General features: G+C 31.8%; 1 protein-coding gene across 3 annotated transcripts in view; it reads right to left on the bottom strand.

Moving 5' to 3' along the window:
• The window catches only part of LOC127718437 (uncharacterized), a 68,473-nt gene that overhangs the window by 52,639 nt on the left and 2,385 nt on the right, over positions 1-13,449 (bottom strand). Inside the window, exons 1-2 of one of the 3 annotated variants that reach the window (XM_052224456.1) lie at positions 11,091-11,522; positions 5,949-6,021 (exon numbers count right to left, since the gene is read on the bottom strand). In XM_052224456.1, coding sequence (XP_052080416.1) covers positions 5,949-5,993 — 45 coding nt within the window. In that variant the 5' untranslated portion in view covers positions 5,994-6,021; positions 11,091-11,522. Of the gene's footprint in view, positions 1-5,948; positions 6,022-7,177; positions 10,190-11,090; positions 11,523-13,449 lie in introns of those variants that run through there. The other 2 variants (XM_052224454.1, XM_052224458.1) reach the window with 2 other exon arrangements.

The raw sequence follows: 13,449 nt of genomic DNA, 5'->3' as shown, positions 1-13,449 counted from the left end.
AAGAAATATATGATATGGTCTATATTTCTATATTTAAAATATATACAAAGGGTGGGATATAGGATGATTCAGCTGCTCACCCCTTCCTAAATATGAATCGAAGTGCCATCCTTGCAGATATTGACTTAATATTAATAATGGAATAATTTTCTTTATAAAATAAAACGTGAGTCAGTGGTTTATCCCTACTGAGTTTCTGCAAATTGCAAATGCAGGGGATGGAACAATTCAAATGAACTCACAGATATCCGATCGTTTACAGTTGACTTGAAAGAGGATGTTTATACGGCTGAAGATCTTTATGGCCAATTGCTATTTGGATATATATATTCTTTTTTTAACGAGGATATATGTAGAGTAGCAACTTAACAAATATCTTGTCAATTTAGAAATCGAGCATCTTGACAATGTCAGTTTCAGAGAACTTTTAATTTGAATCAGAGTGATATTTTTTACAAATGATTTATTCGTTTGATTTTGTAGCAGTTCAGTGTTTCTGTTGTTCCGTTGTTTTCCTCTTATAATTAATGTGTTTTCCTGGGTTTTGGTTTGTGACACGGATTTGCTTCAGTTAACTCGATTTATGACTATTGAACAGCAGTATACTACTGTTGCCTTTATTTATTCCTCCCTAAGACAAGATACTTGTAAATACGTATATTTTATTTTAAGGGAGAAAACGGGACCAATTTGGTCTTTAAGTTCGGAATGGGGAATACTTGTGTGAAGGGTAGAAAAGTCAAATGTTCTAATACAATTCGAAAGGAAAGACACTTAAATTGCATCTACTCTAACAGATCTTTTTTTAAGTATCCACATATGATTAGCGTTGTACCTTTAATAGGTAGTTTCACAGTAACTTTGAAGCCGGGCTTTGATTGCTGATAAAATTGATGCTAATAATTCAGAAAAAGGTTTTCATCGAGCATGGAAGACCGAGCAATATAACGTTGTTTACAAGGCCACTAATTCAGTTCAGGTATCCAATACAGTGAAGGATGATCCAGTTCGTCATTTTAAGTTGAAATTCAAAAGGAACATAGAACAGATCTCTCATTATCCAGGATTTCCTCCTCGGTAAGTTTTGTGGCAGTATATGTTAAGTGCCAAATGTATTGTCAATACCTAACTCATTTATCAAGCAATTTATGTAATGTAATTTACACACACACACGTTGTTGATTTGGGATTCATCTACTCTATCTGCTGGGTCTTTTGCATATTTGTCATGGAGATAGGACAGGTACTTGGCAACATTTGGGTCTTTAAAGATCGACATATCATTGTATTCATAGACCCATTCAGTATTTTTATTTTAAATTGAAATCAATGACCTCACTACCTTAACCCAGACGGAAAGATTAAACCATTGTCGTTACTTCAAGCTATCCTTAACCGTGTTTTATTTCTAGAATTAACGGTTCCTAAATCTGTCGCTGAAATGGACTCAACAAATTATATTCAAATGTTTCCTTTGTGTGCTTAATTTCATTAAGTTTTAATTGGTTAATTTACTGATTTCTGCTCACTAATTGAGTTAATTTAAAAACTTACCATTAACTTTTGTAATTTTTATATGCCTTCACCGGGAATCGAACCCCTTCTTGACTTGTATTATGTATGACTTACATCAACACATTGACACAACCTCTCGGCTACCAATGGGTTGCAATCTAGATGTCTATTTTATATACATATCAATGTCCATATGATACACATCGGTACAACGGACACACAGGGCGTGTACCTTTATATATACATAGTAGACAATAGTAAAGTATAAATTGGTAGCCGCGAGCTTTAGATGAATGAGTTGTAGAGTCAAATTAGAAGTAGAGATTTTTCGGTTGAGTTTTAAATCTCAGTTTTCTCTTTGTTGTCGCTTTCCTTTAGTTTTTCCGTTTTTCTTATTTTGTATGTTAATATGGATATCTTTATAATACGCATTTTTCTTTCATTAATATTTAGGGCATGCACACGTGTATGGTTAGTTTAAACTATATGTTAGGAAGATTTTATGACAGCTGCTTTAAAAGAAGGACGAAAGATACCAGAGGGACAGTCAAACTCATAGATCGAAAACAAACTGACAACACCATGGCCAAAAATAAAAAGACAAACAGACAAATAATAGTACAGATGACACAACATAGAAAACTAAAGACTAAGCAACACAAACCCCACCAAAACTGGGGGTGATCTCAGGTGATCCGGAAGGGTAAGCAGATCATGCTCCACATGTGGCACCCGTCGTGTTGCTTATGTTATTACAAATCCGGTAAATAGTCTAATTGGGTAGGTCACATTCGTGAAAAGAAAAGGGTATTGTTGTGACGACATAAGGAACATATCTGATATCATCTGTGAAACGGTTATTCCATAACGGTCAACCAACTCGCGATGGCGTCCGTAAAATTTACGAAGGGATGATTTCAACTTCACCATTTGGAACTCTTGATTTAATAACTTCCTTGTGAGCAGCAATCCTCTATCAAGGAAATGATGATAGGAAATACAAGCCCGGGAATATCGTATCAATTGGGAGATATATACTCCGTATGCAGGCGCTGCTGGGATGTTGCTACATAGAAATGGAATGTTCACAATTGGGAAGCTGAAATCATCTCTTTTGTCGTAAAGTTTTGTTTTCAACCGACCCTCATTGTCAATTTCTAGATGTAAGTCAAGATATGAGGCAGACTAAACTGTATCTGTAGTATCCTTTTTCTCTAGTTCGATGGAATAGATTCGTTCAACATAGTCACCAAATTTTGTATTATTTAGTGAGAGAACATCATCTATATAGCGGAACTTTAAAGTAGTATCTAATAGCAGCTGTACTAACTGGACACTAAATATATAGAGACCATTTTTTAGAAGGACTTTCAATATATAAATTCACAGTATCACTGCTTCAATGGTACAGTTTTAGATTCTCTTTGAACTGACTCAAATATGATTGATAACTACAAATTTTAAAGATCATATAAATTTTGAGTACACTCCTTTCCTCTAAAAGAACTTTCTGATCACGACCCTGTACGTGATTTATATAGAGAACAAATGTCTTAGTATTTTCAAATGATTGTCATGTCATCTATTTTATTTAGATTTAATACATTTGGTTATTTTATTTCATATATCAGCAACGGAATTTAGTGAAATCTTTTTCGGCGTAAAACTTAGGTTAATTTCATATTCTACAGATGAGAGGTTCGAATATAATTTCTTTCAAAAATAACTTACTAAATAAATGCAAATACAAATACAGTAATTTAGTAGTGAACATACGTGCGTTAATTCAAAGACAGACGTGTTATGTTATATTTGTATTTCTCAAACTGATTAATTGTGAACTTTGAACTACTAAGTTGAATATGATAACATGATTATTTAAACTCTATTACAATACTTCTAATTAAGAAAAAGCTCTAATTTTGAAAAGACATCAGAACAATAATTTATGTTAGAGACACAATGGATAAGCGTTTATTCATGGAAAACAACCCATTCGCCCTCCCTCATAGTTTCTTTTTCCAGAAACAACGCTATCCATTGTATCTATAATACGTATCTACGTCTTCCTTTTAAGCCTGGAGCCTAGCATAATCCTCGATTAAATCCGTCAGTATTTTGAAGTTGTGTTTCCGATTGATGGATTTAGGCTCACGATATTTCGAGCCTTTTGATAACACAATACGTGTTTGTTATTGAAAATTCAAACCTTAGTCAAATATGTGAAACGTTAAATGTGCCTAAATAATAAAAGTGTCAATAAAAAATCAGCAAAAACTGTACATGCTGTATACATTCTACTCTGCCTAGGGAAATTTAAAAAAAAATTCTGATGCATACAAAGAATTTCTTAAAGATGTACAGATCTAACAATACTAAGTTGCATGTACTCTAAGAAGCTGACATGCCACTAACAGTAGTAGCATCTAGGAAGAAGTATCAACAATTTAACATACATATGTCGAAACGTAAGAATGTACACCTCTGAGTAGCCAAAAATTTCTAGAAATAAACATTTTTTCTTAACCTGATTTTTGGGTTTATATGACTGTAAGAAAGTAACTGAAGAAAAAATAATATGGCGGTGCACTTCTTTTTTGCTACAGCCATTTGAAAGTACCCATTTGTTATGATTTTCCCATTTTTCATCAATTTTTACCCATTTTTGGGCTATTATCATGAAAAAAATCACACAATTTCCCAATTAAACTTTTTTTCATACTTTCACTAAAGATGAAGTGGACCAATCTGAATAAATTTAACTTGAAAAATCTATAGGTAGGTGTTAATATAAGAAAGTTTTATAAAATGTTGTTGTTTTTGTGTGTCAAATTGACCATGCTGTCAATTTTGTTAATTTGGGATTTTTCTCATTTTTTTAGAACACAAAGCATATTATTTCAACTTCTTTGTTATAAATGATTGAAAAAATACATATCTAAGAATTTCGAATAGAAAAAATTGATATGGGATGTACATATCTTTGATAAAATCATTTCTTTGTACCCTCACCTATTTTCTCAACATTTTGGCTGATGACACTTACCAGATTGGTTATACAATTTGAAAATTTTATTACTCAAACTACTTATTGTAATTACACAATTTGTTCACAGACTTTAGTTTGACTATAATATATTTTATATTCATTGATAGTTTCCACTTGTATCACATGCTTTGGTAATAATTCCCGAACGAGATTTCAACGAGACTGAAACCTCAGAAGAATACATCCTTAAGATTAGACATTGCGAAAGACAGTTTTGTACTATACCAAAAGAGGTAAACACTAATTGATAATTAATAAAAACTATATTTTGATGAAAATATGTCAACAAAAGATCTCGACTTATTTCTCGCGATATTTTATTTTTTGTTTGGCATGTTCCGCCAATATTATTGACGTCTGAAAAAAAACCGCACTAGCCTTTGACGTCCTTTTTTTTTGGCTTTTGCTTTTGTACCGTATGCCTATAATCGAAAAAAAAAAACCAACAGTTTATTGAACAAAGCATTTAATGCAAAAATTTCTTGTTTTTAAAAGTTTAAACATTACTAAGAATTGAGTTACTGAAAGGCTGTTATAAATATTTCCGTTAATCTATTGGATAATATTCGGCAACTTCTATTGGCCAATGTATTTTTCGATGTTTCTGCACATCGAAATTTCTAATGTTGAGTTGAATCTCGTAAACGTGCAATTTTGATTTTTTTATATAATTATCTTGATGTATTTCGCAATACCTCACATTTATACCTGGATTTTGTTCTAATTCAGATATCAAGAATCTGACAAAGTCTTTAGAATTTTGCTTGCTGATGGCAATGATGCCAATGCGTGATATTATTTCGTTATGTTCAGTAACTTGCCTGACCTTATCGGATATTTTCTTCCTACAACCATTACATTTCCGATGGTCATATTGTTCTCGAGGGTCGCAAGTTTCAATAGTAAATTGGTACATTCGTTTGGTGTCCCAATAGTTTGGCCGCAGTTCGAAATTGTTTGCTACTTCCGCTTGAAGTTCCTTAAATTCCCTGCAACGGAGATATTCTTTTGCCTTTAAACTATTGTCAACTTCCCCCTTTGATCCTACTTCAATTGTGTATCTCCCTAAAACTTTTTTCTTCTTTTTGGCAATTTCAACACACAGTAGTTCATCTTCAGCCTTCACAATGACTTGCTCTTTTTTCCGAATAGGAAAGGCATTGCAAATTGTTTGTGTTTTAGTTATTATTGTTACATGAATTGCTTTTTTGTCAGCCACTGGGCTAAGTTTTAATTTTTCCTTAGGCAAAATTTTGGTAAAGCCGTTATCTTTTGCCCATTGCCATTCAGTTTCCATTTTGGTAGGTTCACATTTCCTTGCATCACAATCTTCATGTTTGATTCCAATACATTTACCTAGTGTCAGTTTCTGATTTCCAATAACCTTTACATATATAATTTCCTTTGTTTCATTTAAAATGAATACCATTGCTGCATCTGGCGGTTAGTTCTACTCACTGAAACAATGACTTTTGTATAAATGACAAAGCATAAGCAATATATCTGAAAATATTAGTTAATGATTTCGAAGCATATTTATTTCATAAATTAATTAACAAGAAATTTAATTATCGTAACATTTATGAATTATCATGAAAGTCCCTTCCATATTCTAAAAAAAAAAGAGAATAAACGCAGCCTTAACTTATTTTTAAATGGTATGGCCGTTTTTGTTATAGTTCCTGGGATTACTCGCATCAGTTAACAATGTTTCTTATATGCTGTTATATTATTTTAACTTGACTCTTTTTAATAAGAAATTTTAACTCGTTATATGCAGGTAACAATGAGCAGACCAAAAAATATAGTTTTCAACTCAACTCAGTTATGCTACAGTATTTGTTTTTTGGCAGTAATGTAAATAAAGACAATGTTTTTACTTCCAATTCACAACCACAAGAAAAGATGAAAGGAAGCTATGAATACCTGCATGTCACTCTACGGCCTATAAGTATAAAAAAAAGTTCGCATCGTAAATACCTCGTCATGACATAATATGGAACAATTCAAAAAAGAAACAAACGGTCTAAATTATACACTATCAATAAAAAAAGAAATAATTATAGCAGATAGCAACTAAAGACAATTATGTTACGTCGGAACAAGTGTGTAATCATTGAACTGTTATTATACATTTTCAAATTAGACGAAAGAGAAATTTCTGAATCCTCATTAGTAATCACAAAATAGCTTCATGTAAAAACATTTTCCTGACTAGTTGGACTCACATAATATATAGATATAAGAAGATGTGGTATGAGTGCCAATGATACAACTCTTCATCCAAGTCAAAATTTATGAAAGTAAACCATTATAAGTCAAAGTACGGTCTTCAACACGGAGCTATGGCTCCCACCGAACAGTAAGCTATAAAGGGCCCCAAAAATTACTAGTGTAAAACTATTCAAACGGGAAAACCAACATAAGCCATAGTTCCGATTTGTGGTAAAGTAATAAATAAAATCATAAAGTTGAAAGATAAAAAATATTAATTCATAAACAATTTAACCTGTCAAAGTCTAAAGAAGTCTACAAAACACAACACAAAAACCTGAATCTTTTGAATAATTCAACATAAAATATTATTCAGGATAAATACAAAATCGAACTTACCTATAATTGCTTACACCCAGTAATTTGGTATCAGGCGGATAGTTGTCTAACCAGAAATACAGCATATCTCCTTATTTTAATTCTAAACATGTGGTTGATAATATCTCAGACATGAATTTTACATGTGTGATGATTCCAATCATTTAAATTCTTTTAGTAATGGTATTATCAAACCTACCTTGTTTAATCGCCAACCTTCACGAATCAATATAATATTTAATATCTAAAATTAGCATTAAAGTAATGGATCTTTTGTTGGTAAATTGACGACATGCGATCAATTTTGATGGTTTTAAAAAGACTGATGTGCACTTATTGCTTGATTATCTGGTTACTTCGATTTTGTTGAAAGCCGCTGGAGGTGGTAAATTATGTAACTGTTTTGTTATACATTTAATTCAAAAGGTACTTGAAATTGCCATAGAAGTTATTGTTGAAGAATTGTATAAACTCTGTATGTATTGTATTTACACTGCAACTAGTTGTGTTTATTTCCTAAACATGGTAACAAAGCTATATTTTGTGCAATATCAATTTCATCATGGATCACTTTTTCCACAATCAGAGGTTCATTTAGGGATGAATATAAGTTTAAAATTTGTATTACAATTCAAATAGCTATCGGAGTATGAATTTAAGTTGAAGTATCAACACAATATTAGGTCAATGTCAGAAAAAATATAATCTTGTTTCTATTCGGCACAACACTGGGGAAGGGCTCGGTTAAACCTTGCTCTTCCCTGGTATCTCAGACTCGTAAAAAAATGTTTATATTTTTCTGACGTTGACCTAATATTGTATGTAAACTATGTATGTATTGCTGCAAAAAGAATATAGATTACTAGTAGTTTGATATCTAGATGATCGAAGCGATATGTATACGTGAATATAGATGCATGCAGACGTTGCCTGGGTTACCAAGGTCATATGTTGCAACACGGAAAATTAAAGCACTCGGTTAGTAATTTACCTTTAAGTTCGGTATTTTGTTAATAAATGTTTTCATATATGCTAGTCACAAGGTAGGAGCCTGTAATTCAGTGGCTGTCATGAGTTGCTTGCTTATATATTTGTTTTTCGTTTATTGTATGTACATACATGAGGCAATTGGTTTTTTTGTTTGAATTGTTTGGGCCTAATATAGGTTGTTCTGTGGTATGGCTTCTGCTCATGGTTGAATTAACAATCAACGATCTTTCTTGCATACAAATACATGTCAGTACTTAGTGTAAATCAATTATATTTCAAATAGAATGACAAGTACGTCATTTGGTTTGTCATGGATTGTCGTTTCATTCAAAATCATAAGAAGTGGCATATGGCTGATACCGAAATAGTGATCTACATAAGGAAACGCTTATCCTGTCAAAGAGAGGCGAAAGATACCAAAGGAACATTCAAACTCATAAGTCTAAAATAAACTGACAACGTCATGGCAAAAAAAAACAAACAAAAAGACAAACAACAGTATACAAAACACAAAATAGAAAACTTAAGGCTGAGCAACACCAAACATCCGGGGTGATCTTAGGTGCTCCAGGCAGACTTTACTCTATATGATGTTTCTTTCAATTTAAGCTTGATGGGATAGATGAGTACATATTAGTCTTGTCAGTCAAGAAACTGGGCATCTTGATAATGCCAGTTTCAGACTGTCTAGAATGTTTTGAATTTAATTGATAGAGTGTTAAAACTGTTAAAAATGTGCTGATGAAAAAAATTTCAGACAGTGTTCAGATTGTTAAGACACAAGGGTAAGAAAAATCAGAATAATTTAAGAACATTAATAGAGTATTTAGAAAGTTTGGGACCATTGATACTTTTCAGAATGTAACGACTTTGAGAATCTGGTGACTTTATAGTACTAGGACTTATGATTTCAAATATTTTATTATATGTCACACAATATTTAGCATTAAAAATTGATCGATATTTGCATTACGTTCTATGGACTAATTACTTTCAAATCGTTTATTCTATTTCATACAATATTAAGCATTTATTATACTTCACGTAAAAATGCCAGATTTTGATTGGCTAATACGAGAGAGATAATTTATTCCATCCCATGGATCAGCCGGAGATAATTTGTTCAATGTCGCCTTCTTGTGGAGACCAATCAAAAATCGATAATTTAAAGGACAATGAATTGAATTTACATCAATGAATTAAAGGCAAATTGAATGCTCAAATTCTACATTTTGGCCTCAAAACTTTTTTCATACACTGTCAAAATAAAAAAAAATATCTTGCTTCACTTGTGGATTTTCTAATAAATGTGTCGTTGTTATGTACTTGACTTCATAGTTAAGTACTTTCAATTCAAAATGTGGTAGTAAAAGTCAATAATAAGAGAACATTCAGTATAATGAATTATTTAACACATAGCTGAGAGGGTGATAGAGCAGATTGGTACCCCTCGAAAGAACTCAGTTGACAATGTTTTTCATGGTAACAATCTGTTCTATCACCTTCTCGGCTATGTGTTATTTATATATCAACAATTGATCGGTACTTGCTTCAAGTTCTGTGGCAAATATTTCGTTCATTTTGAGTTCAATTTATAGTTTCAAATGCGATTATGATTTACAAATGACTATTAATAAGAAATTAAAGAAGAATAAGCCTTATATAAAAAGGAAAATGAAAATCAATGTTTCTTTAGGAAAACTTATCAAACATACTCGACTTATAATTTGCGCGTTTCGTCTACATAACACGCATCGGTGGCGCTCGGACCTAAACACTAAAAGAGACCAGTTTCACATATTTGTTCAGGTTCCCACCTAATGACATGTTTTATAATGGCCTCTGGTTTTAACCTTTCGCTTTTGTTTTCGGCATATTTCTTGCATTATACCAAACTCAATTTCCAGAGATTGATTTTGTCGTTTAAGATTCCTCTTTTTGGTACATTGTGAATATATTTCTCCTGGAATATTCTTATTTCCCCTTTCAATGTGATAACTGTTTACTTTTACACTATTGTCAGTTTCTCTTTCAGGCTCTAGTTTAATAATGACTCTATATATCAATTTGTTCGACTTTGGGGCATTTTGAACAAACAACAATTCATCCACAATGCCATTGCGGTATGTTCGAATAGGAAGGGCTTCACAAGTAATAGGTTTGTGTGATTTAATTGTTACATAGAATGTTTTGTTGCCAACTACCGGTATAATCTCTTGAACATCTTTAGATGCAATTGCAGTAAAGCCTTTAACTTTTGCACATTGCCAATCAGTTTCCTTGTTGGCAGCAACGCCTATTCCCGCGGGTAGCTTTTACATATATGGTTTCATTCGAATCATTTTCTACCATTACCATAGCTAAAACTTTGGTTGATTTTACGCACTGAAAAGGACTTTTGAATGAATCACAAGACATAAACAGTGTACACTAATCTATAAAAAATTCTAAATTAAGATTACTATGGAATCAATATTATTCGTTGGCTACAAATTTTTCGTGGATTTCGGGGTTCTATTTTATTTTTGACTATCAAATCCCCAATTGAAATCAAATATAGTACTGTTTTTCCTAATTTTTTTTTAAATTGGCCATAAATACAAGGTGATGAGAAATATGCATTACATGAAACTCGCAAACGGCTCGAGTCTAAACAAATTTTGAAAAAGATTCAATTTCCAAAATTAACGTAGGTATATTTTTATTCTAAAATAGCGATACATGTTTTATCAATATTTCTCATCATAGTTTAAGCGTTCCTGTTGAAGATAAATCTAAAAAGGAGCTTCAAACGCATGAACTTTCAAATTTTAATGTCGTAAATGTGAGTATGCTTTCAATCAGTGAATCCTGATAAAAAATCGTTCAAAACACGGCTTATACTATCTAAATAGTGTTTTTAATAATTCATAACAAAATTTTTTTTATACAAAGTTAAACTTACTTCATACAGTGACCTTAGCTTTCCTACATACAATCCTGTGATCTTCGGTAAATAGTTGTATAATTGTCAATTGTATCACATATCCTTTTATTGATTTTGAACCCGTTTTAATGATATCTTAGACACAAGTTAAATATTTGTAAAGACTATAATTATCTAAATTCTTTTATTCTTAACCATTGGCCAGGAAAAATCAGACCCACCTAAATGAATTGATATAGACGTATTAAAAATTAACATGGCAATCAATGTTTTGAGAGTCTGGATGGAGTGTCCTATATATCTGTAATTTTTCTCTATTCTTTATATATTTTGTCAATTATGCTCTTTTCTTTATATTTGAGTACTCACAGATTATGTATTCTTTTTTATTGCGTATCTTTTTATATTCTTTATGTTTATGTCCTTTATCATTTTTATTTACACTTTTTGCCCACAACCCTCATGTTATTGATCTTATTTTCATTTCTGCAATTTGACAACATGCAATAAATTTTGAAGGTCTTTAAATGCTGCTATTTGTACTTAATATTGAATTAACTGGTTACAGTTTTATTACACAGTTACATTATACAAATAATTGAAATTGCCATCAATTGTGACAGTCTACTGTTATTCCTTGTTGGAACTTTCTTGTAATTGTAGGAGGGTCTCGATGGGGGTCCTTCATTTCTGTATTCTTTAATGTTTTTGACCATTTTTCTCTATTCTATATATTTGTTGCCCATTGTTTTCTATTCTTTATATTTTAGCACCTCATTATTATCTATTCATTTTATTTTAGCACCTCATTTTTCCCTATTCTTTATTTTTTTAGTCCATTTTTCTTTATTCTTTATAAATTTTGCCCATTATTCTCTATTCTGTAACCCCCCATCCACACCCTCTTGCAAGTATGATGTTGCTTACCTTTACCGTCATGTCCTCTTTCCCTGTGTGACCTACCGAATTAGACTATCACCAAGTGTGTACTTACATGATCAACACAACGGATGCCACACGTGGAGCGGGATATGCTGACCCTTCCGGAAAATCTGTTGCTCATATTTCAGTTTTCTATTTTGAGTTTTGTATACTGTTGTTTGTCTTTTGACCATTCTTTTTTCCCATGGGTTGGTCAGTTTGTGTTCGACTTATAAGTTTGAATATCACTTTTAATTTTTTTTCGTCTCTCCTTTACCCTGAAAATTGTCCGTGCTAGAATATGTTTCCCTTAACGTCCGTTGTAGTTAGACAACCTCGGGTGAAAATAACTTGCTGTTTACATTTAAACAAAATACAGGGTCAATAAAGACAATGTTTAAAAGAATGATTAACTACTGAAAACAATGATTTATTTTAGGGTGATACTTTTTTTCAAACTTATTTTGATGTTCATTGATTGGTATTCAAGTATCAGTAAGAATCAGCTATTCTATAATATAATACAATTTACTTAACAATTATATACATAGATGGGCTGGAATAATAGTTGTACGTAAAACTATACAAATAATTCCTTAAACAGTGAAATTTCATTTTTGACTGTCTAATCCCCAATTGACGGTGGCAACTCTTTAAATATAGTGCTATTATTCCCTTGTTATAATTGGTCATGAATACAAGGAGATGAGAAATATACATCACATTAAACTCGCAAACGGCTAGGGTCTTAACAAATTTTGAAAAGATTCAATTTCCAAATTTAACGTAGGTCTCTTTTTATTTCAAAGTAGCTATACATTTTTTTATTTTTATTTCTCATCATAATATGAGCGTTCCTGATGAAAGTGAATAAAAAAAAGTGCTTCAAACGCATTAACTTTAAAATTTCGATGTCGTAAATGTTAATATGCTTTTATTCAGTGAATCCTGATGAAAAACTGTTCAAAACATGGTTTATACTCTCTCAATAGTGTTTTGAATAATTCATTATAAAGGGTTTTTTTTTTACAAAGTTAAACTTACTTCATAGAAAAAAGCAACAGTAGTTTACCGCTGTTCAAAAGTCATAAATCGATTGAGAGAAAAATCCGGGTTACAAACTAAAACCGAGGGAAACACATCAACTATAAGAGGAAAACAACGGAACAACAGAAACACTGAAGTGCAACAAAAACAAACGTCAACGTACAGTGACCAATTACTTCCGAGTAATGTGCTCCTCCATAAATAGTTGTATTATTGCCAATCGTACCGTCTATCCTTGTTTTGATTTTAAACCTGTGTTAAATGATATCTTAGACACAAGTTGAATATTTGTGAATACTATAATTATTTAAATTCTTTTATTCTTAACCATTGGCCAGGAAAACTCAGACCCACCTAAATGAATTAGTATGTACTTATTAAGAATCAACATGGCAATGAATGTTTTGAG

This window comes from Mytilus californianus, unplaced genomic scaffold, assembly GCF_021869535.1.
Source record: "Mytilus californianus isolate M0D057914Y unplaced genomic scaffold, xbMytCali1.0.p SCAF_10, whole genome shotgun sequence".
Lineage (NCBI taxonomy): Eukaryota > Metazoa > Mollusca > Bivalvia > Mytilida > Mytilidae > Mytilus > Mytilus californianus.
This window is presented reverse-complemented; position numbering and strand designations above follow the sequence as displayed.